The following is a 26,507-nucleotide window of genomic DNA, read 5'->3' on the forward strand; positions in this document are numbered from 1 at the left end:
CAAATTTGTTAGTATTTTTTACTGTAAATATTTATAACGTATTATGTTTTTGTTTCTGTTAGTTTAAAAGGTATCCTGTGTGTCCTTGCACTTGTATTAAAGAGTTTTTTAAAAATATTATATTTATGTTAAAGAGTCTGTTTTAGTAGTACACATATAAAAATGATTTCTGTGTTCAGGAATGACATTTTTTTACTGGGTATATATATGCGTGTGTATATATTTATTTCTGTGTTAAAGGGCTTACTTCTGTATTTTGGTAAATATTTTCTGAGATAAAATGTATTATTATTTTCACATTTGTGTATTAACATTTATTCTGATTTTTTTCTTTGTTCTGAATATGTGCAGCTTTGCACATAACATGGAGTCATGATAAGTCATCAAGTCAATCTTATTTTAAGTTACATTTGTTTTTTTTTTTTGTAATTCTATATTCAATTCATCTTGATAAACCACAAATGTAAGACTTTGTGGTTATTGATCTCTAAGATTCATAACGTAAGTAAATTAGTATGTAGAAATATACACCGAATTTTCTCCATTTTAAAATAATTCTATTTGTAAGCTTTTGGCACGCTTATCGGAGCCTTCAAAGGCACTTGCAGTATACTTGTCCGATGGAGTTTACGGTAAGAGGCGACAGCTCTAAAGTAAAAGTATTTTAACATAAAGAAATGTCCGTGTGTGATTGTACATATCCTTTGGTGGTTTAAAGTTTTGGTATGTTGACTCTGGTTGGACAATATTATTGACTAGTCACATAATTCTAACTGAAAAGGTCTATATTAATGTGCATTCATTATCTATATGGTATTTCTGTACGAGAAGTATAAGTGTTTGAAAGCCAGAAAGGGTTAATGTAGTTTTTGACCAGAGTCAGAGTGAGGGTCAAGCTAGGTGAGTATTTCACGACCTATTTACAGAATTACATTTCAAATTTAGATAAATAACTTTATTATCATTGTGTGTTTATAACCATGAGATCAAAATATATTTTAAAATTCAAAGTTTCTAATTCTTACTTTCAGTATTAAATATTTAAATAAATTTCCAACCTTTACTTCTCTGTATCACAAGTCTTCATTCTTAATTACATATTTTAGATTTTCTCTATACCTTTACATTATTTTCAGTGTTAAAATGAATTTTGAGGCCCAGCATGGATAGGTTGCTAGGGCGCTCGACTCAAAACCTAAGGGTTGCGAACTCAAATCCCTGTCCCACTAAACATGATTGCCCTTTCAGCCAAGGTGGCATTATAATGTGATAGTCAGTCCCACTATTCGTTGGTAAAAGCGTAGCTCAAGAGTTTGCGGTGGATGGTGATGATTAGTTACTTTTCTTTTAGTCTTACACTGCTAAAGTACAGACGGCTAGCACAGATAGTTCTTGTGTAGTTTTGCACGAAATTAACAAACCTAAAAAAAAAACAACTTTTATCTTACGCTATTTTTTATGTTTAATATATTAATTTTATAGACATTTCTCAAAATTTGATACGATTGTGTCGTGTTACAGCCTCTTATATTTATCAAGATTGATTCCAATACTTTGTAATAGATCTGTTTAACACCTTTTACGAAAAATAAATCATGATTTATCCAGTTTTCAAAGATAATACGCCACAAAGGTTCGCTCGCCCTGTTAACGGTTGATATGTGTGTCGTCACGAATAAGTTTTATGTTTCGAGTGGTTGTTGCACGTTCACATGTTACGGTAAGGGTTGCTTTTACGAACAGTATTGTAAGTTATGCCTAATTAATTTGAATAATTGATGTAAATGTAGTTTCAAAGTTTATATACTTTTTAAATAAATGTTAAGGTATTTTAACATCAAAATACTATAATAATAATTACATTTTTAAAAACATTTTGTTCTTTTTCCTAAGCTCCCATTGTAAATATTAGTATTACTATTACTTGTATTACAAATTCAAAATGAAATACCGTGTGTAAAACTTATTTTTTAATTTTATTTAGTAAAAGTAAAATATCGACATAGGAGTGTTTTGTTTTTTTATACGGTTGACAGGAAGTGCGAACTTGTGAAATAAGTATTTAGCTTAGTTAAGACTAGTTTTTAATGTTAAAGTACTACGTAGTTGTTGTAGACACAATAGACAGTTTTAAATACTGCGTGATAGTGATAGTGTATTATTCCCTTAATACTTACGAGTACAAATTACACTTAAATTAGAGTCACTGTTATAGATTAAACGTATAAAAACACCTTGGATATTACAATTTACCAGAGACATTGGATAAAAGTGAAACTTAAGTTACAATGTGTAATTTGTTATTCTAAGCCTAATATTAATATTAACAAGAGATTCAGGAGCTGTGCCAAATTTTTATTGTATCATTTCTTTGGTATTGGCATTTTGCTCAGTACCCATAAATTAATTAGTTCAGGGAAGCTAACCCATTATGAGGGTGACTTATTTTCTACATTTGTTGTAGGTGCCTCTCATCTGTTGAAAACAGTTTTTAGCAATATGCCTTTTCAAGTTACAATTGAAATACTTTTTGTCATTTACTTTACTTTCCCTGTCTTCTTTAAACCTTTTCCTACAGGTTTGGCATAATATACACACATATTTGTCTACAGATTTTCAGACATTAAGTTTTTGCACTATAACTTTTGATACAACATGTGCATCTTCATGAAAATTTACTGTTCTTGAAAATATTAAACATGCTTTCTTTTGTTGTGGAGTTTGTGTTTATTATGTGCCTAAAATTGTGTAAATGTATCAAATAGCTATTTTTTTGAGTGAAACTAATTTTATGTTTCCTGTTCTAAAACAACATGCTAATTTTCTCTGTTCACATAAGCCCTTACATTCAAAGAAATAAAAGTAACTATTGATAACATGAAATAAATAAAACTGTGCATTTAAAAATATTATTGATCTAAATATTCATTTTATATTTTTAGGGAGGTGTTACATTTTTATTTTCATCAGTTATTTATATTTTGATTTATCTTTATCTACTGAAGGAGTTATGTAGCTATAAAAATAGTATAAATCACTGATGAACAGCAAAAGCATTAACTAATAGAAACGCAACTTGCACTTGTATCATGGACAATGATACAGATATTTTTCTAGCCAAGTTTATAGTCGAGTTCAATTTTTCTATAATAATTATAATGTGCTTTCAATACCTAAGGAGTCCTTGTACTTGTATGCAATGCTAGAAGTGAGTCATGCATGTGGTATATTCTACTTTGAACACTGCTGCAATGTGTTTTTGAGTAATAACATATTTACCAATACATACAAATGAAAGTGTTTGCCATTTGAATAATTGAACATTGCATAACTCCTAGTTTATTGTATTTGCTAATCCTAAATAAATTTACCTTGTGTTTTCTCATTTAAAAATATTCCTTTAGCTTAAAAATGCATAACATAAAAGTATCATTAATGAAAACATCAAAAGAAACTACACTAAATGTCAGGCTTGTGGTTTATTCTGCGATTTTGCAAATTTTGCATTATAATTCTTTATTCTCCATGGTGAAAACAATTGTTTTCACAAATCGTACATTACTTATATTTCATTTAAAATGAATAACCTGTTCTATCTAATCGTTGTCATTGGTTTAGTTATTGATAATGCCATTTCTGAGGGATGCCATGGTTTTGGTAAAACAGTTTGCATGCACTTTTGCCTCCAACAGGGTATTCATCCTGATCTGGAACTCCGTATTGGTGAAGTTGTGCTACCTGTGGTCCATGAGACAAAGTTCTTGGGGCTTATCTTTGACCACAAGCTGACCTTTATACCACACATCAAGCAGCTGTGGATCAAGTGTACAAGAGCACTGAACATCCTCTTATGTCCTCTCTTTCACCACCTGGGGAGTGGATCAGTGTTCTATGCTAAAGATATATCATGCTCTTATTCATTTGAAACTCGACTATGGATCACTGGTCTATGGCTTTGCCAAAACATTGGCCTTAAAGATGTTGGACACTGTTCATCATCAGGGACTTTGGCTTTGCACTGGGGCTTTCCTCATTTTCCCAATTCAGAGCTTATATACAGTCTCATGAACCTTCTCTTGCACCTGTACTGTTCACAACTGTCTTTACTATATGCTTCTAAACTTTGTTCCTTACCAAAGCATTCCACCTGGGTTGTGTTTTCCTTCCTTGGTGGGCCATGCTTTTTCAGAACACATGATCTGCCATTGTTCCTTTGGCCTTTGTATCCAGGAGCAGTTGGATGAATTGGGTCTGTCCTTGGATAACATTGCTGTATCTACTGGTCAGCCCATCCTACCATGGTTTCATACAATCCCTAAATGTGACCTATCTTTAAGTCATCTGAGAAAAGCACACACTCCTGATTGGAAATACTGTCTGCTATTTGCTGAACAACTTTTGAACCATCCTATTTATGCAGATGGTTCAAAATGTGGTAACTGTGTGGGCTTTACTGTGGTTTGGTGGTTGAACACTGAATTCCTTCTGCAGCTTCTGTGTTCACTGCTGAACTGTATGCCATTTCTCTCATCCTGAATCACAGAAGCTAACCAGTATTCAAATTGCACTATTTATACTGATTAACTCAGTTCTCTATTGGCCCTGTAATTGTTTCAAGTTAATTCTATACCTGTTTTTGCATATATTCAGAACTGACTGGCCCATTTCTCTGTAACATCTACTTCTGTCCAGTTTTTCTGGATACTGGGCTACATTGGTATTTGCAGAAACAAGCTTGCTGACACCTCAGCTAAATCTGTCTGCTCTGGCACTATCACTGCTGTGCCCCTTCCATACATGGACTATGGTCCTGTATTAAAGGCTCAGCTCCATGCCAGTTGGCAGTTGACTTGGAGTAAGCAAGGTGAAAACAAGCTTTTCCAAATAAAACCCTCTATTGGACTTTGGCTGTTTTGCTATCATAAGGATTGGAAAGAGGAAGTTGTTTTAACTAGACTATGCTTTGGTCACAGGTTTTTAACTTGTCATTTTATTTTATCTTGGAGTGATGCACCAATGTGTTGTTTGTATAACACTGAGATCACAATAAACTACATTTTACTGTCTTGTCATTACGACTCTCAATGACAGCACCATTTTAAACATGTTCTATCCCAAGGTTTTATCCATAACATTAGACAGTGTTTTTGGTGATGGTGAAACTTTCCACTTTGGGAATGTTTTTAGTTTTTAAAGGTCATTAATCTTTTTAATGCTATTTAAATTTTTTTAAATCTATACACTAGACCTTTTTTAATGTGATTCCTTTATAAGAATCAAAGTACATCTAGTGTGATTTGAAATTAGAAAATGGCTGTAACGTCACATAACTCGAAACAAGGACTGGAAAGGCCAACTTCAGGTGACTAATGCTGCCAAGTGAACTACCTGTTAGTCATCCTGATGAGCTATAATTAAAATTTTGCTACAAGTCTTTTAAAACTTTTTATAACTTTCTGAAAATGTTCATAATGTCAAATAACTCGTAACCAGGACTGGAAAGGCCAACTTCAGGAGACTAATGGTGGTTTTTGAACTAACCTGCTAGTCTTCCTGGAGAGTTATGGTAATTACAATTATGCTACAGAAAGCCTTTTACAACTTGTATTACTGTAGTTTTTTCTCTTACTGCTGTAGACTAGATGTAAAAATTGGTTTTAATGCTATTTGTTTTTTAAAACTTTGTTTTATCTTAATTTCCTTTTATGAATTTTACTAATTTTAATTTTAAATGTTTACCAGATGGTTGGTGAGATACCCTAGTTGCTTTGTGCCATAAAACACCAAACCAACAAGCTAATCAAATGCATTTTCTTAATCCCACAGAACTGCCCACTGGCTGTAATCTTGTTTAAAATGTGCACATACTTAACATTTGCTTAATTCAATTATAAATTACTCAGAAATTTAACCCATCCACTTGTATGTATGAGTAGTGGTTAAATACAGACAGGCTGACTTTTTCTGTGCCCTTATCCAACAGGATAGGTGCATTATTTAAGGTGGTAAAGTTAACTCGTATGAAGAATAATTGTGACAGGTAAAACAAGTATGCAGGCTTCTGATACGATATCTTACCTCTTCTCACAAAATAGCTTTTATAGATCAGTACTGCATTCTATCAGTGTAAATGTTCAATGCTCTGCCACTAGCCTCTTGCTTTCGTTTATCCATATGAAAATGGTCAAGCAGAAGTTCACCATCGGTTGGAGTGAGATACCACTCGTACTGTAATTTTTGCCCTTTCTGCATCTTCACTCATTAATCACTTCTCGATTGGCAGTAGTATGGTACAGGTGTGCTGATTTCTGCTCATGGATTTATCAGCTTTTGTGTTCAACTACTAGTGTAGATTTTCCTTACTAATTTAAATTTTTGTATTGGTAAAGGCTGCTCTTTCTTTTTGCTAGTGTATTGTGGATCCTACTCTGGCAAATGGTGTTTGATCAGGTATACTATATTTTTAAAAAATTCACACTATTTTTCCTATGGCCATGCTTGATTTCAGTTATGTTGTAGCTCTTCCTGTCATGTACCTTGTGTACAGTTGTAGATGCTGCTAGGGTTTGGTTGATTGACTCTGTCAATCAGGTAGCTATGCTTTCCAAAATGGGGTATTATGGTCACCTATTACACTGCCTCTGGTAGTTCAGTCCTCCAGACTCTCCAATGCATCCCTCCTCTTCTTCTAGTGGTGTGTTGGAGTCCTTACCACTTACCAGTTCCTAGCTACTGGAGTTGTGGACCATGGATATCTGTCCTTCTGAGTGATGAATTATATCACTTAGTTGAGAGTAGGACTGTAGTATTCTGGTGTCACTGGCATGTCATACTTCCTACTGTGGATTTGATATACATTCCAAATATTGCCAGGTTTCTCTTGTAGTTCTGTGCAATATTCCTGTTTATATATCTGACTGTTTTTTGTTATCCTGGCATTTTTCCTTTCTGCCATTCTCTGAATGTGCATTCCTGGTAGATCTGGTTTTGGTTGGAAATGACCCTATCATGATTAGTATCATATGTAGATGGCTTGGTCTTCCTACTGTGGATCTGATAGACAATTCCAGGTGCTGCTGGGTTTTGGTTGAAGAACTCCACCATGTCATGGATATATATATATCTATTATTGAAGTTTGCCTCTCAGGCTGAGATGTTGCTCCTACCTACTATCTTCTGAATATATATCCTGGTGGGTCTGGTGTTTGGAGATGTTCCCATCTGGCCTGTATCCCTCCTCCTACTGCAGACTACATGACAAATGCCCACTGCTACCAGATTTTGGACTGCCAGTGCATTTCAGGTGTGCAGTTATTCTTCCTACTGTCTAATGGGTGTTGGTTCTCTTGGATCTGAGGTTGGCTATAGTAAGATGCAGCATGTTTTCCCATTTGTATATAGTCAGATAACCTTCTCCAACCACAGACTGGAAGCACCATATCCATTGCCATCAGGTTTTGGGCTGGAGATGTCATCATACCAGGACTTTCCACCTTATTATTATTTAGTGTGGATGTCAGTTCCCAGTGGATCTGGCATTGGTTTTGTTGGAAATGCTCACAAATGATGATGAATTTGGACACAGAAGCTTTTCTTTCCTACCAGTTTCCATTTCAAGGTGATTCTGTACCTATTTCTTATTTGATGTACCATTCCAGATACTGCCTGGTGTTGAGTTAGGTCAAACTATCAATAAAGTCTTTTGCACCCTTGCAAGTTGACACCAAAGAATCCCATTAATTAGTCGTAAATATTCTGGGATTACCTCATGTTTTTCATCTTTTATGTTTGTGACACTTATAAAAGTGAAGTTTATACCTGGATCGGAACTGGCGTGGTGTACTATGGAGTTGTGATGCTTTCTCTTTTGGTTCCATACCTCCTGGTTTCTCTGTGGGTGCTTTTTAAAGGGGATTTTTTTTTGTTGTTGTTATTGGCCCTCTACCAGTTCACCAAGGGTTTTTAGCTATTTTGTGAGAAGAGGTAAGATATATTTGAAGTTAACATTTTCCAACATTGAAAATGTATTTCTGATACTTACCTTTTCCCACATTTCCTACCCATCCTCTCCACTTTCAATGTTCTATAATATGATCATGTGATGTGGATATGCAGATGTGGGAGTTGGGAGGCTAGTGTCGTGAGATGACAATTTGCATTGACAGAAGATAGTGTTGGTTGTGAAAAGCTATTTTGTGAGAGAATGTAAGTATCTATTCAAAATATATTTTCAGTGTAGGAAAATGCCAACTCATGTTAAAAAAATAAAGCTTAAATGGAGCCTAGCCTGCTATTTCTAACTCTGAAACATTTGTCCTCTCATCCTATTATCTGAAGAGTATAGTATAAAGAAATAAGAGGTCTGAATCCTGTTGATCTTCCAGATATTCTTGTAAACTTCAATAAGAATACTCTTTCATTGAGAGAAAATAAGCTAGCAGGAAGGGTTTTAAGTGAGTGATCCACAGAAACCCCTGTCTTGACAATTGATTAGTTTTCTGTAACAGCCATAGTGCTTATTGTTAGAAAGAAAGCATATGAAAATTATTTGGTTATAAATAATGAAATGCTAAGAAGTATTTAGAGAATGAGCTAAAGAATGGAGACTTTCCAACCCAGTGAAGCATAAAATTTGAGTACAGGTCTGTAATTAAACAGTACAAAGGTTGAGAAGTTTCTTGTGATGTAATCTGCAATCAGTATGTTGATATTTAATGTAGCATATTAGTAGAAATGATATATTTTATTATTTGTACTTGACTGTTTTTTAATGTACAAATTACAATTCAGTGTAAATAAGTGCATAGTTAAAGGGAAACATAATTATATTTTAATAGTTATACAAGCAAAAAAAAAACTTTTGTTGGCATTCAGCTTAAAATATAATGCCAATTTAGACTTTCTTTACATAATTCATATTCTTTAGAAATTAATACATGGTTACTAATTATTATTTTTTTATTATTTTTAGGCGGTGTGTTTAGAATCAATCAATTATGTAAGTATGTTTCACTATTATTTATATATTACCTGGGGATATTATAAAATATTTTTTCTTAAATTATAACTTATTCAAACTTGCATGTTTTTTGTTAGATAGAAAGCACATGAACATTATTTGGTTATAAATACAGAAATGCTAGTGAGCTAAAGAATGGTTAAAAACTACATACTTGGGGTATTTATATTTGCCCAATGTCCAGATTTCTCTGGCCATTCTTATTTTGTGACATTGTTTCAAGAAATGTGTGATGGTTTTCCTGGCCAAGTGAAACATCAATTTGTGTGTAAGTAAGTCTCTTCTTTGCATATGCATGATATATATTAAGCCATACCAGTGTGGTAAGTATCAAATATCAGATAAAACTGTCTGTCTGTTTGTGGACAATTTTCCCTTAAAAGTTGACGGATGCAAACCAGTCTTGGCATGTTAACTTAGTAGTTCAAAAGCAGACCATATCCATGTTAAACTTTCCCATATGTTAGAAAGTAAAACTACTTTGTAGAATAATCCATATATTATCACTGTAGTAGCTTTTGTAAATAGATGAATTTGAACTTGTTGCAAGAAAATGTTACATGTTAAAGATGGTGAATAAAATGTTCATTATTTTGGCTTGTTTCCCATAACAGTCAGAGTATACAGTAATAAATTATCCAGCTACAATTTGGAGAATGAAGGTATTGCTGCTGTTTTAATAATTCCATTCTTTTCTGATTCATACCATTTAACTTTTGGTTTATAGTAGTTACAGTAAGTGCTTAAACCTGAATTAGAGAAGTATTTCATACTTAAAGTATATTTTATGATAATTCTTACTTCTTGATGTAGGATATTGTTTTCTGTAGAAACACAATTCAAGATTATTATTAGACTTAATGCATTAAATGTACAAAGCTCAGATAGTAGAAATATTCACCACATCTCTACAGTGAAATGGGCCGCTTTGAACAGGTAGTGATGCAATTTTTTGTCATTTCTGCCGAGTTTTTCATTTGGAATGCTATACCTTTTTTTAAAAAATGGATGTTATTGAAAATTTTTGCAAAGATTTTGCTTATTTTTAGCAAATTTGTGTATGTTTTAGGTGAAAAACAGGTGAGTAGAATCTTTTTAAAATAACCAATAAAACTTTTAAGGTAAGAAGATATTTAAAGTGCATTACAAGAACTTCAAAAAGAAAGCTCCTTATGTATGGATGGAGAGTTTATTTTTGGACTTTCATCAGATCTGTTGAGCTTTCACCAAGGGCATTGCTGGATATGTTTGCTACTCGAAAATTTAGTAAAACACACATCTACTTAATATAGGCCCGGCATGGCCAAGCGCGTAAGGCGAGCGACTCGTAATCCGAGGGTCGCTGGTTCGCGCCCGCGTTGCTAAACATGCTCGCCCTCCCAGCCGTGGGGGCGTTGTAATGTGACTGTCAATCCCACTATTCGTTGGTAAAAGAGTAGTCCAAGAGTTGGCGGTGGGTGGTGATGACCAGCTGCCTTCCCTCTAGGGATGGCTAGCACAGATAGCCCTCGAGTAGCTTTGTGCGAAATTCCAAAACAAACAAACAAAACTTAATATATGTTTCACATTTTACATTCATTTATTTTTTTAATCAGTGTTAGTCCTAACTATTTAGCACATATAGTTAGCTCTAACCCAAAGAAGAAAAATATTCCCAACACAAACCAAACAACCAAGTATATAAAAAACAACAAAAAACTCATTGTATAATAAGAAAGTGAATTGTAAAAGGAAAAGGTTTAGATGTAATTATTGATAAAATTTTAAAACACTTAGCTGTGTTGAAAAGACCATTTAAGAGTTCTTACAGGATCTTTAAGTTTAAAGACAAAGAAGTTACTGTAACTTCTACATTATTCCAGTTATCTGAATACAGAATGGATATCATCATCACATAAGTGTAGCAATGGGCTTCTAGAATGATGGTTTAAGTGAGAGACATTGAGTTTTGGTTTGCTTTTTCCTCTGTAGCATGTAAAAATTACAGGGGAATTTGATTCAGGTGTTCAGAATTGTTATGGGGCTTAGACAACTTTTTTTTTGTTTTCTGAGTGCTGGAATGAAATGGATGTACAGATAAACATGCAAATTTGGAATAATAAGTTTCAGTTTTACATGCTTAGAAGAAAACTTGTTCTTAAACAGTTTTTGGTTATACACTTTTGAAATGGTCTGCTTGACAGCATGGTTTATGAACTATTGGTTAAAAAAATGTTATGGAACTTTGTTGGATAGGAATTTGTATATGAAGGGTTGTATCTAAGGTGGCTTTAAAAAAAGAAATAATTTTGTTCAGGGGTGACCTGAATGGGTTTTTGTCTCATTTGATTTTCTCTTATTTCTTGTAGATGATGATACAATAGTATTGCTCTATACTTGTATCTTAGTTACTTGTTTTAATGTGTTTCATAGAAGCATCTTTTTAGAAATGTACCATAAATTTCAGTGTACAATATTTTTATGCTTGCAAACTGTTTTAAACAAAGCTAAAGTATTAACACTTTTTCTTAGGCCTATTCAGTAAAAGTTATGACCTGCAATTTTTTGATCAAGTATTTTAACTTTAGTATATCATTTCAGTTAACGTTTGTCAGCGTAACAAGGACTGAAATTCCTGAATGAAAGAGATGTTAATGTTTTACTTCAGCTTTTGCTTTTATATTTAATTTTTTTAATGTATGTATCTGGAAGTATGTATGTATACTTTTGATACTTTTTAATGTATGTACGTATACTTTTGATACACTGTAATAGGACTCAGAATCGAAGCACTAGTGGAACTAAGGCTTCTGCAAGCAAGAAGACAAAGACAGTTGTTAAGAAGGACAAAGATAAAGAAAAAAAGAGGCGAGCAAAGTCTTCTAGTAGTGATGATAGTAAAAGTGCAAGTGACAGGTTAGATGTATATAGTTTGAAAGAAATTTCAATCACAAGTGTGTGGTTGTCATTAACTATAACATGTATGTAGTGTTGGTGTTTATTTTAGTATTTATATGGTATTAATTGGCCCTTTAACTCTCTCAAAGTGGCCTCAGCCAAGTTTATGATTCCAAATTGACTTTTGTAATTTACATACTATAACTTATATGTTTTGTGTATCTGCATGTAATTTTGCAAGCTTTCACTGAAAGTAAGCATTAACCATATAATTACAGGCACCACTATACTGCACATATGAGGTTTTTACTTTGTTACATTCAAGACTTAATTAAACAATCTTACTCTCAGTGTATATCAATGAAATTAGCATTAAAATTTACATTATACTTCAAAGTTTTATACTATTTAAATTTTAATTCTTTTATTCCAAAAGAAACCTAAAAGAAAAATTCTTAAACTTCAGTTTGATGCACAATTTTCAAAGTTTTAACTTTTATATTTTGTAAGTTGAAAATTAGTTGTATATACTAAACTGTGTGTGTGTGTTTACATGTAGAATCTAGTTTTATTGTTCTGTTTGCACATTCTTCTTTCAATCTCTAGGGGACATTGAGAGAAAATAGAAATTTCTTAGGGCTCTTGACAGATGCCATGTCCACTTTAAATGCAGTGTGGTAATTTCTCAGCCACTTATGCTTAGTTGAGTTAGATGTTTGTAACAAATGAAAGCCACATTTGGAATTCTATCTCCCCACAGTTAGTTTTAAATTGGCACAAAGAATTCCAAAAAAAAACTTATGCTCTCAGCATTATTTGACTTTCCTCCTCATTAATGCTTTGTTTCTCACCTATAAATATGTTAGACAATTAAATTTTATTAGGTTTTAGCGTCATATTTTAGTTATGTTTTAAAATGCATATTAAAAAGGCTTAATTTTTTACAATTTTTATTAATTTGGACTCTGTTTTCTGACACATTTCTTTACTATGTAAACTTCTCATGAGTCTGATTTGGATCCTATTCTTTTTCTTCATTTAATCATTGTGTTTTGTGATTTACTTTTTTGTTGGATGGACTAATTAGTTTCTACTTCTTCCTGAACTTCTAGTTAAGGTTAGAATATTTACTCTTTTAATACATGATAGGATAGATAAACTTTGTACCTTCCTTTTTTGTTTACTTGTCTTGGTTTACTGCTTCTGGTGGTAGTATATTTTGTGGCTGCTGACATGTTGATTTCATAAGTTGTAGTTGTTGATATGTTTTAGGACTTTCTCCCTTAAGTTCTGCTATATCGTGATAGGTCCCTTATTTCTAAGTCTCTGGCCATTACGGAAGGGGATATATCTATCTCTGCAATTCTTTTGCTTTCTGTATGTTACTGATGCAATAAGTTGTATTTTTTTAATTTTTTTGGCCTGTCAGGCCTGGAAGTGCTATGTGACCCACTTACCTCCTTTTCTGGTGATTGTCTCAACTGTGTATTCAATGGGATCCTTCATTTCCCTTGATTTTTTTTTTTTTTTTCAATAATAGTATTTCAAATATCCACTTTTGCATATTTTGGTCTTTACAGGTAAAGTATCTTCCAACATCTCATCAAATTCAGCACATTTGTATTTTGCTGCCCATTTCAATTATCTAGTGGAGGACTTTAATACTAGCTGTCATTCAGACTTGTTCTGATGCTTTTCTCTTAGGAAGCTTTCTTTTGGGAGTTTTTCCCCTACCCCATGGCCATTTTTAATAACATCTGCTGGATTATAAAGAGGCAGTCCCCTAAATTTTGTTTTCACTGGATCCCACTTTGTGACAGGTAATGCCCAGACAGGTGTGCTTCTTTGAACTCATTTCCACACTAACAACCAATATGATTATTGATGAAACTTTGTAGAATGGACAGCAACTGCCTGTTTTGAGAGACAAGTGTAGAGGACAATGTTTCGAAAATCTTCTGCTTTTCGTCTTCAGGTCAATGTGTGTGTAAGGTGTTGTCGGTTTTTTATAGTGTCCTAGTGGATTGTGGAGAGCGTGTTATGATTGGTTGAATTATGAAACACATAGCCAAAAAATTCAACATAGAAGGCTGGTGGAAGTCCTATAATATCTTTAGGTCCATTTTGGTAAAAAAAAAAACAGCGACCTTACAAAGAGAATCTCAAAAACGTCATCTATGAAATTTTGTGTTCCTGCAATGATACATACATTGGAGAAACAGAGAAAACTCGTGACAAGAACAAAATAACATATAGTACAAGACTTATGAAAACAACATTCAGTCATTGTAGAGCATGCCACGTCAACTGGACACAGAATAAACTGGTAGAAAACTAGAATAATCAACACAGACAAGTTCTGGAAAACAAGAAAAATCAAAATTATTTTATATTAACACTATTAAACTTTCAGTATAATTTTGGATTAGAGATTTTGGATCAGAGGTGAGTAACCTGTGGTTACCATTGGTTGAATCTACAGGAAGTCTCTCCTCTAATCAGAAACAGTGATAATCCAACCTCTCTCCACAATCTGCCAGGACACTATAAAAGATTGACAACACCTTGTACGCACACTGACCTGAAGATGAAAGGCAGAAGACTTTCGAAATGTTGTCCACTACACTTGTGTCTCCACAACATGCAGTTGCCATCCATTCTACAAAGTTTCATCATGAATACTCTGTCTAAACAATCTATTAAAGAGTATGATTATTTTTACAACTGGTTGCAACATGTTCTGTAGAAAAGAAGTATTCCACAAGATCATTTAGGTGTTTACCAGGTAGTAATACCATATTAGCATGGACTATCACGAGTCAAGCCAAAGTAACTTGGTTCACCTGTTGCACTGTTTCTCAAGGCTTCACATTGTGCTTAACAACCCCAGATTTTATTAGTGGATTCAGGGAGTCTTTTACATATCCAGTTTTCAGTCACAGACAAAGGATTTTCCTTCAGGGTGTTTGTGTTCCTCAACTCTCAGAGAAAGAGGGTAAAGTTGGAGATTTTCCGACTTGAGTCCTTGTGTCTTTCCCAAATGCCAGTAGGAGTGTCATCAGCTATCACAGGAGCATACTTATAATTCTGGTTCAGATTTAACACTATGCTATCTGGTAGGGGTGTGCATGGTCCTTCTCTTTGATCAATGCTGCTTTTGTATATTGTTTATGGAACAAGATTCATTATCTCCTCATAATTCTGAATGTGTAGTGGTCCCATCCTAGGCCCCTGGTTGAGCACAGGTTCCACGTCCTTTTCATAATTCAAGGGGCATGTGGAATACTCCTTGCCCAATTGGTTGGGTGGTGTGGCTGAATGTTTATAATTTCAGACTGGATGAGTTCTGTTCTTTTGATCGAGTAATGTATGTACGATCCTGTCATTTTGAGCTTGAGGTGTTGCCTTTTGGACTTCTTCAGATGGAGGAGAAAGTTTTTTCCACTTTGGTATTGCATACTTCCCAATCAAAAGTGTGTGTGTGTGTGTGTGTGTGTATTACATTATAAAGAATGGTTCTTGGTGGGATATAGGGACTGAGACCCCCTAATTTAAACCATACTTATGGAACCTCAGCTATCTGTTTGGGGCTGGTCTATGATCGTGATTACATTACTCATATTCTGTTCCATTCCTGATATACTAGTTCTGAATATAGTTTTGTTTTGATACAATACTGTTCTATGCAGAGGCTTTCTGTGTGGATTATGCCCACACTGGTCTGTCCACCTTCTTAATGTGGGATTCTAGCTATATTTCCAGCAGATTGTAAGTATATCTTTAAAGTTAAGATTTTCCTTAACTGAAAATGCATTTCCAATGATACGTACCTCTACTAGTTTTATCTACATGTAACACCACATGATTGATTGATTAATCAAAACTAACTTGGCTGCAACTGGATTACTACATTCCTCTCCCAGCTTTGTGTTTTTCCCACCTCACCAGAAATTAACCATAGGGAATACATGGTACCATTAACTTGAGGAAAGTAAGATGTAATATGTATAGTTTTAAATCTCTATTTTGTGGAAAATGATGAGATTCATATAAAGTATGTAAGGCTAAGATGAATAAAATTGTGAGCATGAAAGGTTAAATGCATAAGTTTGTGTTGGAGTACATGTGTCAAAAGTGAATAAAGTTATTTTTATTCTGTACTGATTATGTTATTATACAACTTACTCTGAGTTAACTGTCATGTCACAAAAAACAGTTGGGTTAGTATAACTTTGATTACAATTGAATCAGCTTATATCCTAAAGGTTGAATGATCAGATTTGTATTAGATTGAATATGGCAGGATAAAGAAATTTGTGCATAATCTGCAACCAGGTATTAGTTTCCGAAGTCACATTTTATAAAATACACATACTTGTGCATACAGTATTATGAACCATAAGCACTGACTGATTGCCCTTTTTTGTTTTAATATAAAGTTTAGAAGTTTATTATAAAGACAAGTACGCATTTCTGAATTGTAAGATATATCACATAAAAAGTTATTGATCATAGATATAGATACAGATGTGTATTACATGTATACACTATTTGACTTATAGTAAATGCTGATTAATTCTTTTTCTCAAAATTTAATCTAAAGAAAATGATTTTTGAATACTTTTTTAAAATTTATATTAATGATTATGTAAAGAATATTTACTCATTTTTCTAATATTTAATGAAAACTTTTTTGTATATCTTTCGTCATCTCTTGTACCTGTATATTTTTTATTATGGTCAAATGTCTGATCTTACAATTCATTAAATGTGATGGCAAAGACTGAATTTTTATGGTAACAGGCAAATGCAAAAAAGGTATAATTTTCATGAAAAATGTTCATAAAGTTTTTGACAAAAGTGTTTAAAACCCCATAACTAAGATAAAAACCACTAAGAATAACATTGGATTTAAAAGGTATTCAAAATGTTTTTTTTTTTTACACAGTCACTGGTGTTTATAATATTACTCCTTATTCAATCTCTGATTTTGTTTTTGTTTTCCAATTATTCAAAAACTTTAAGTGTTATAACAAGTGTGTAGAAACAATAATCCTAATAAAAAAATTAACTTAAAATTCTAATTTAACTGGAATTTGAACATGAGACCTCCATATGGTAGTTGAATGATATAACAACTTTGATAGCCAAATGCTAATAAATAATTGAACTTCCTGATATAAACTATCATGTTATTGTGATTTTTCCTGTTGTTTTAATATTTCTCTGTGACATGTTAATAATTTAAGAACATTGTAGTTGTCTGTATGTGTTAAATTCATTGATATGTAATGGTTGATTGTGTTTGTTATTTTTAAGCTGTAAAACCTAATGCTTCAGATAAAGTTCTGATATAGTGAGTGATTTACTCCTCATGTACTTTTTGAAAGAAATCACTGAACCAGTTTAATCATTAGAGAGCTAAGCATTACATCAAGTATGTTGTGTTGTGTATAGCTGTTCTTAAGCTTGCTGTAGATGACATAAGTCACTATTTGTGGAATATTTTGGAGGCAATAAATGACTAATTTAGAGTGCTAAGTTATTGTAAATAATATTTCTTTATTATGAAAAATATGTGAAATTCTTTATTGTTTCTTCAGCTCACGCAGTAGGTCCAGATCCTCTTCATCTAGTGTAAGTAGTTCTAGTTCTAGCAGTGGAAGCTCTTCTAGTTCAAGCAGTAGTGGAAAATCACGTTCAAGATCTAGATCTAATTCTTCATCATCCACCTCATCTTCTTCTTCTGGACTACCAAAACGTTCAGCTTCTCACCGTGATCAGAAGAAACGACCTTCATCAAGGTAAATGTAACATCACTAACCAATTATTAAAACAAAGGATTTTTGCTCTTTCAGTGTAGCTTTTGACACTAAAGTTTGAAATTTTAGAGGTGAAAAGCAATCTAAAACTATTTCAATCAAATAAGCATGATTCAAGGAAGATCAGTGTAATTAGTTTTATCATAACTATGAGTAACAAGTCAAACTGCAGATTTTATTTGTATTTTGGTGTAGTTTTTTGTAGTTTTTATAGAAAATTAGTCAATATAGTAAAACTTTGAAAACAAAATTACTCTGTGTAGCTATAAAGCACTTAAACAGATGGAGTTTTAAAATTAGTGTAAATCACTTTCAGAGTAAAGTGCATATTTTGATATACATAATATTATGTATGTTTGGTTTTATATGTATAAATAAGATTAATGAAAAATTACATTTCATTAACTTGATCCACTTCACATTGTAATAGTTATTGTCAAGTAATTTTTTAATAAAAATAACATGTTAACTATAACTATGTCTTGTCATGTCCCAGCTGGCCTGAAAAGTGCAGATATTTAGAAAAAAGGCATTGTTAGCACTGGATATAGTAAATACAGTATGATCTACATGTTATCTCTCCACACTTTTTACTTTTATGTTGGAGATTTTGTTAATAATTAGATTCTCAGTCAGGGAAGGACTGAGAAGATTGCTAATAACTGGAGATTTCTGAATATGTTTTGTAAATGTGTATGTAAAGGTTAAAATTATATTTAAATATTGCATTTTAATTGAAAAAGCATAGTTCCTTAATTTTTCCAGCTCTGCTGAGTGAATCAAGGTGCAGTTGAGAATGAAAATTGGATACAGGAATTCTACACATATGCAATATACATAAACTTACCAAACATCCTGGTTTGAGTGGTCTGTCCAATTGTCCCATCCAGTTTACTAATTTGTCCTGGTTGACACTGAATTGTCTTGGAATGTCCCAGTTTTTGATGAAAAGGCATGAACTCCAAAAAGGATAAACGGAAAATGTTAAAATCTGCATAGTCCTGACTTTGTGTTGACAAAAAATACTTTTAAGTTTTCATTTTATTAGTTGATGGGTAGAGGGAGCCATATAAAGTTCATTCAAGTGAAAAATATGAATGGTCACAAAAAAAAGTGTTCAGTGAAAAATTAATGAAATTTTTATGTTCCTGGCCTTGCTGAATTTAAATAAATGTGAGAGGTATAAACTACCAGTATCCCTTTTTTTTTTTGTGGTAGCATTAAAGCATAAGGGGAGTTAGGTTATGAAAGCACTTCTTTATTATACCAATCCTGGTACCTGTAATCAAAATTGAAAAGTGTCTTGGTTTGTGACTTGGAAATTATGGTAAGCCTAATTATACATATTAAGCCATACCAGTTCCATAAATATCCAATATCAAATAACTGATATCATTACTGCATTAGATACTGTAAATACTTGGGTTTGAACAAACATTAAAAGAAAATGCAATAGGTCAAATATTGTAAATAAAATTTTCATATATTTTGTCTTGTTTTTCATACTAACAAAAATATAAATTAAAATATCCAGCTACAGTGCAGAGAATAAAGCTACTGCTGCTGTTTAAGTTTTCCTTCTTTTTCAATTCATAACAATTAACTTTTCATTTGTACTAGTTAGAATAAGTACTTAAACCTGAATCAGAGAAGTATTTCATAATATTCTTTTTTTTTAAAGAAATGTTTCACTTTACTTTATTATGTAGAATATTGTTTTTGTAGAAGCAAAATTCAGTTTAAACTTAAGGCATTGACTTGTACCAAATTCAAAAAGTATAAATCTTGACCACATCTCTACTGTGAAATAGGCTGCTTGGCCATTTGTGCAAAGTTCCTTAATTGGACTGCTACACCTCCTCACTCCTGAACCATCTCTACTGTCTTAGAACAGTTTTCTTGGAGAATAAATGCTGTGGAAAATCCTCAGATATTTTGTTCATTTTAGTATGTGTTCATATTTTCCACACATTTCAAGAGAGTAAAAGACAAAGGAGTGCAATCTTCTTAAAATAACAGCAAACTTTTAAATGCAAGACATTTAATGTGTATTACAGGAGCTTTAAAAAGAAAACCATTATGAACTGAGAATTCATTTTTACTCGGACTTTCATGGGATTCATTGTACTTTCATCAAGGGCATTGTTGGGTATACAATTTGTCACTTAAAAAAATTAGTCACATTACACATTGACTTTTAATTATAAAGTCTCATGATTTAAGCTTTGAATAAAGTAACAATTATATGACATAAGCTGATTAAAAAAATAATCGAAATATTTACCAATTTTGTGGTGTTGCCCATAGAAGAGATAAAGATGACTTGTTATAGTGCTTATGAACAAGAACTTGATTTGCTTGTTTTAACCTGGGTATAAAACTTTGTACGAGGTCTGTCGCTTTCCAGCAAAACAAATACTGAAATAAGTAAATGCTTTTTACTTGTGATAATTCTTATCACTATATCTTGTTACCTCAAACTAGGAGACAAAACATCATTTTATGATAAGATAGGCAACTCAGTAGTGTATATTTAGCTTATATTTGCACATTGAGATTTTTGAAGAAAATAGTATTTAAAAGTAAAGGATTTACAGATTTATTTTTTTTAACTTTTGTATTAAGTTTATGTGTAAAGAATTTTTATTTCTAACAAATGTTTAACCTTAAAATTTTCTTTCTTTACTTATTTTGACAAAATATAAAAGAATTTATATTTTACAAATACAAGTTGTTGGTGGCAAACTCGTCACTTTGTATGGATCTTGTATGTGTAGGTCACCATCTCCAAGAAGAAGAAAGCGTAGCCCTACTCCACGACCTACAAAGATCCATGTGGGTAGATTAACCAAAAATGTCACTAAGGAGCATGTGATGGAAATCTTTAGCACATATGGAACAGTGAAAAGTGTAGATATGCCTAAAATTCGACCAAACAGTTATTTAACAAGAGGATTTGCTTATGTTGAGTTTGAAAAATCAGATGATGCTGAAAAAGCACTGAAGCATATGGATGGAGGTAAAAAATAATGATAATTTTAATTAGATTTTTTGTAAGTTATGTTAATTGGAAGAACTTCACTGTAGGATTAAAAAATTCTTAAATTATTGTAATTTGTTTTAGAAATAATTTGAATTAAGTCATATTTTCAGTGTTGCTATATAAACAAAGTACTTTGTTCTGTTTTTTGTTACACTTAAACATTTGTAAATATGAATAATTTACCGAATCCAGTTGCCTATAACTGTTCTTTGATTCTCTGAATTTTTTTCAATTTGTTTAATTTGTAGGTCAAATAGATGGGCAAGAAGTTACAGCAGCACCAGTGTTGATACCTAAACAACGACCCCCACCTCTTAGGCAACCATCACCTCCACGTAGAGGACCACCTCCTTCTTGGAGACGTTCCCCACCTCCTCGTGTACGTGCTCGTCGAAGGTAAGAAGCAACTATTTTCACAATTGAAATGTAAAAATTTAATATGGCTTCACATAAATAAAAAAAACAAGGTATTCATAGGAAATTAATAGCGCCAGATTAAAAATACTTCATGTATCAGAAAATTTTAAAATTTCACATGTGAAATCTTTACCCTTCATATAATTATCAGATGTTTTTAGAAAAAAGCTGTATTTTATGTGCTATTTCCACTATTGTATTTCTGTATAGTTTGGCTGATTTGACTGCATATGTAATCACCATAAAATTTAGGAAATGTAAATTGTTTTTTATTTAAAAACGACTAGAGATGATACCATGAAAACACAAGTGTTTCGTCTGAGTGGCTTAAATCTCGTAACATTCAAAATCTATATATATTTATTATTCTATTGACCTTTCAACCCTGCCTGACTAACATTACATAAGTTGCAATGACACAGTGAACATGCACTCATGTTACCATATCCAAGAAAATGAAACAGGCCTGTACAAAGTGACCTGTTTTGGCTGTGTTCTAGTGGAGCAGTATTTTATAAAATAGTCGCATTTTGTTATAATACAATAGTATGTATGTTATTGTTAACAAATAAGTTATTAAATTTCAAATATTTTTTCTTTAAACATAAACAATAAATAAATGTATAAAACAATTATATCTTCTCATTCCAAATTTTGTACTCATTTGCTATTTGCTGTGAGTTGCTAAGCCTTATCAAATTCTGCATATGGAGGGTGTAGAACAAAATAATTACAGGTTTTATAAGTGCATATTGAAATAACAAAAAAATTATAAATTACTATATCAATAACACAGAATACTATTATAATTTTTCAAGCTTAAGTAATAACAGGATTTGGGTCTAAGAAATGTTTTTTGAGCTCACTAATGTCTTATGACTTGGAATATAGCAAAAATAAAAAAAGCTTCCTGTGCAAGTACTTTACAGAGGCTGAAGAAACCACTAGGGAGACATTGTAAGATTTCAATTCGTTTTACACATGGAAAACTGAAAAGCCATGTCATTTCTTATGTTGACTTGCATCCAAAAGTTCATTGATCTATTATTTTATGAATTTATGTTAGCAAATTTGGAATCAAATTGTATATTACAATTCACTTTTAAATTTAGAAAGTTACTCATATATAGTATTAAAGTAAATATTAAAAGAACACACCTAAATATAGATTTTTAGTGAGTCACGTGGTATGTTGAATGCAGCACTTTAAATGTTTGATTTTAAAATACTAAGCCTGTAGTTTTGTACAAATTAAGAACTTCAATTACCAATATTAACAAACTAGAATGTAAAATAATAACCTTGTATCTTTTGCTTTTGCTGAGATATAGCCGATGTATTGAATCAAACATAATGGCCCCTTATGTACACTTTAGTATATAACCTGTGAATAAAAAGTCAACAGCTTATAATGTCCCCTAGTGGTTCTCTTAGTCATTTTAATCTATGCAAAGACTACCACGTTTTTTTGAACCAAGATTTCAAGAAGGTAAGTTGTGTCTTTAGTCTGATTGAAATTTCATGTTTTTTTTTAAATCTAAATACAGCTTAGTTTCTAAGGTTAATAATGTTATAGTGGAATTCTGTTGTATTAGTATAATTATATTTAATTCTTTGGTTATTGAACTGTATGTATATGTAACCTAAAAAGAAAATTTCATATCCTCCACATGAAACATTTTAAAAGGCTTGGCAATCTATGTCCAGCAACAACAGAGTGCAAAGTTTGTAACGAGAAGAGATAATTGTTTAATTTACTTCTTTATTTATTGTTCTGTATTTTAAGGAAAATAAGTTTCATAATTTATTTCTAAACAGTAATAATCTTTATATATATTGTTCAATCTGTATGAAGTTAAGTATAATAGCCTTAACTAGTGACATATTGTAAATGAAACTAACCCAGTGAGCTTGTTATAGTAATTATATTGCTGGAAATGTGATAAAATATAATATCAAAAGATGTCTCACATGTTCTGCCCTAAATACTTTTCACCCTATTACTTCACAAATTCATTTTATAAAATAAAAAATATTTATTTATAACATGAACTAAATTTATTAGTAATGTTGGAATACTGATACAAAAATTAATAATTAATGGATTTAGTAAAGAAATTCTAGATAAAGTTTTAAACTATTCTGTAATAAATATAAAAAATGTACTAAATAAATACAAAAAATAAAAATCAGAGAAATTTTACTAAATTACTAATAATTATTTTTAGTTAAACATAGTCATTTAAGAATTTGGCACTACTTTATGTGGATGTATACCTTGACCTGCATGTAAAAGCACAACAGTCACAGTAAACTTAGTATATTGATATGGTTCAATGTTGTGTTTATTAGTGCCTCTACCATATTGGATGTCAGGATTACTAACATTAAGACATAAGTTTCATCTTACCCCCAAATGGTAGTACCTTATTTCCTCATTTTTATCTTTTTCTTATTCTGACTTGGGAGAGCAGTCACTTTCCCACAACTATCTGCAAGCAGTGAAGGATGATATAGATGTGGGCTTGAACACCTGCATCTTGTTCTCCTAATTTATTGTCTGATTGTGTGTATTTCTTATGGGAGACTATTGAATTGGAGGTTAAGACTGATAGATGGTGTATTCTCCCCATAATGTAGGTCCTACTTCTTCAGTCACCTTCAAAACCTGAGGTACACTTTATAATTCCACATTGTAACTTGTACCCTGGGATCTTTTTTTTTTAAATGGATAATAATTGAAATGTGAATGAATACAAAATACTAGTATACTAAAACAGCCAAGACAGGTGAGACTAAAAGTCAGTATTATACAATTGGATAAAGTAACATGAGTGCAAATGCTCCACTAAAATGCCATTTATGTAATGTTACCTAGGCATAACTGGAAGGTCAATGTAATAAACAAAAACAACATATAATGCTATGAGGTTTAATACAATTAGGCTGAACATTGTTTTGTGTTATAATATGTAGTCATTTGAGCACAAGAAAAACCATAATTTATATTTATTTCCTACTTTTCTTTATGATGGTCATGAGGTTGGTTAAGTGACAGACCCTGCACAGTCAGGATATAGAAAGTAACAAAATATAAGGTCTCACTGAAAACAAGTATTTGAAATGTATTTAGGAGATTTTAGAGATTACATAAATAATATTTTGAGAAGATTTTTTTTGTTAATCATAACATGAATTACTTTGCACTTGGACTAATAATAAAACAATCAATATTTTCACATACAAATCGTTAGGAAAATATTGTATTTCAAAAATCTGATTTTTTCTATACCAAAAAAAAATTAAAAGACTACCAAATTTTGTGAAGACATGTATGCTGTAAGAAGAGTTATAGTGCAAATATTTAACGTGTGTAGACAAACTTGTGTATGTTGCACTAAGCTCACTGGGAAAGGGTTAAATGAAATAATCACTGTCATATCATAACAGTGTTTAGCAATGCTATAATGTAATCATTACTTCTATAAATGCAATTTTAGTGTTGCTGTTTATGAAATTACAATATTTACTTTAGCTGTATGTATGTGAAGCTCTTTGATTACTTTTCCATGTATTTTAAATAATTGCCTAATTTATAAGGTCGTAATTACGTGCTACAATGTGCAAGGAAAATACAGATATATATTAAGTAATAAATATTTATAACATATATATGTTACCCAAAGTTGTAAATATATTAAGTTTCAGGACATCACTATTCATTTAAATCCAGTAATCCATCTTGCTATTCATTTGAATGTTAGTTAACCATAGATCAATACAATAGGAAAAAGAAACAGGTTATAGCTTGATGAAAATTGCTGAATTTTGTTGATCTTGGTTTTGGGTTCATAAATGTTTGACCCTTCAATTGCTCATAACTCTCATTTTGAAATGTAACACAGTCATACACTTGGTTAAAAATGAGTAATGCTAAGACAAATTTTCAGATTTCTTGGTAAATTTGTGTGTGTGTGTTTGCAGCTAACTGCAAAGTGGCAGTAGTTTAGAAAACAGTGACTTGAAGAATATTAAGTTGTTATTAAATATTCTAAATGAAGAAAGTTCTTACAATAATTAAAATAGTTTTACTGAGTTTTAAAATTTAATAAATAATTGTCTGTGCCTACTCATTATAATCTGTGTAAGTCATGGGCAGGGATATTTTGCATATAATCATTGGATGTGTGCTTAAATCTGTTATAAGAAAAAAGTATTTTTCTCAGGTAATCCTTCAAACAAGTTATTGATAATCTACAAACCATGTCTAGTTAACATGCTGCACTGTAAATCTTCAGAACTTTTGTTGAAAAATTACACTAGGTGACAGCCAAATTTGATTAGAGGCTTTATATTTGGCAGTAGTTGCTGTTGGCTATCTGTTTCCTTTATTGTTTATCAGCTCAAGATTGTAGACAGCTTGTGCAGGTAGCTTTTGTGGTAGCATTGTGTGAATATCCAAAACAGTCTCCAAATTTGTGTGGAAGAATATGTAAACTGGTACATTTTCAGTTGTATTAACACTATGGCTATGAGATTTTGTATTGAAACATATAGTTGCAGCTTTGCTTGCACTTATTCATGCACACTCACACACAAAATTATCTTTAACATCAAAATTAAACTTAAAAGAATTGGTCCTTTATGTAGTTCTGCTTAATCAATCACATGAACAGTGACACAAAAATGGGTAAATTAGGTATATGAGGGCCCAAATTGCTCTAAGTGTTGCATTGCATGATTTGATAATTATTGTATTATTGAAGTTTACACAATACTTGTAACTTTTTAGCTTTCAATGCTAATGTTATTCAACAAGAAGATACTATAGTATATGATAATGTACATTATGTAAAAATTAACATGAGTAGTTGTGAGAATTGATATAAAAATGTTTATGTATAATATGAAGATAAATAAAGTAACAAACATGAGGACTGTTTTGTCTGATTTGAATGTTTTGGACTTTCCACTACAAGAATCTTATTTCTTTTTTGTAATACTTTTGTTTTTCCTGTTTACAAAATTTAATCAGCAACTTTAACTTGTTTTACAGGTCGCCTCCAAGGCGTCGGTCACCAATTAGAAGACGGTCACGTACAAGGTCAAGAACTAGGTCACCAGTTCGTAGAAGACGTGTTGAAAGGTCAAGTTCTAGCTCATCTCGTTAGCCAGTACATTCATTATGAGAGTTTGTGTAGAATGCTAGATCTATGTCTTGTAAGTTGCCAAAACCACAGTTGTGTGTTTATAGTAGGATTTTGAATTGATGGTGGCTAAATAAAGTGACTTCTTTCATATGATGTATCCATTAGTTTCTTACTAGATA

The 26,507-nt window shown here is 32.0% G+C and overlaps 1 protein-coding gene across 6 annotated transcripts; it reads left to right on the plus strand.

Annotated features, from left to right (window-relative positions):
• Nucleotides 1–482: 482 nt before the first annotated feature.
• Nucleotides 483–26,478, plus strand: LOC143237699 (uncharacterized). 6 transcript variants are annotated; one of them, XM_076477222.1, is made up of 7 exons: nt 483–501; nt 8,972–8,998; nt 11,774–11,914; nt 17,500–17,700; nt 20,496–20,737; nt 21,010–21,157; nt 26,235–26,478. In XM_076477222.1, coding segments are annotated over exons 2-7 (849 nt in total). In that variant the 5' UTR covers nt 483–501; nt 8,972–8,996; the 3' UTR covers nt 26,350–26,478. The 6 variants fall into 6 exon arrangements, with proteins under 6 accessions (XP_076333337.1, XP_076333340.1, XP_076333338.1 ...); XM_076477225.1 differs by having other exon boundaries at nt 484–501; nt 11,774–11,866; XM_076477223.1 differs by lacking the exon at nt 483–501 and adding an exon at nt 1,603–1,720 and having other exon boundaries at nt 11,774–11,866.
• Nucleotides 26,479–26,507: the final 29 nt, after the last annotated feature.

The sequence above is a fragment of the Tachypleus tridentatus genome, chromosome 13 (genome assembly GCF_004210375.1).
Source record: "Tachypleus tridentatus isolate NWPU-2018 chromosome 13, ASM421037v1, whole genome shotgun sequence".
Taxonomy (NCBI): Eukaryota; Metazoa; Arthropoda; class Merostomata; order Xiphosura; family Limulidae; genus Tachypleus; species Tachypleus tridentatus.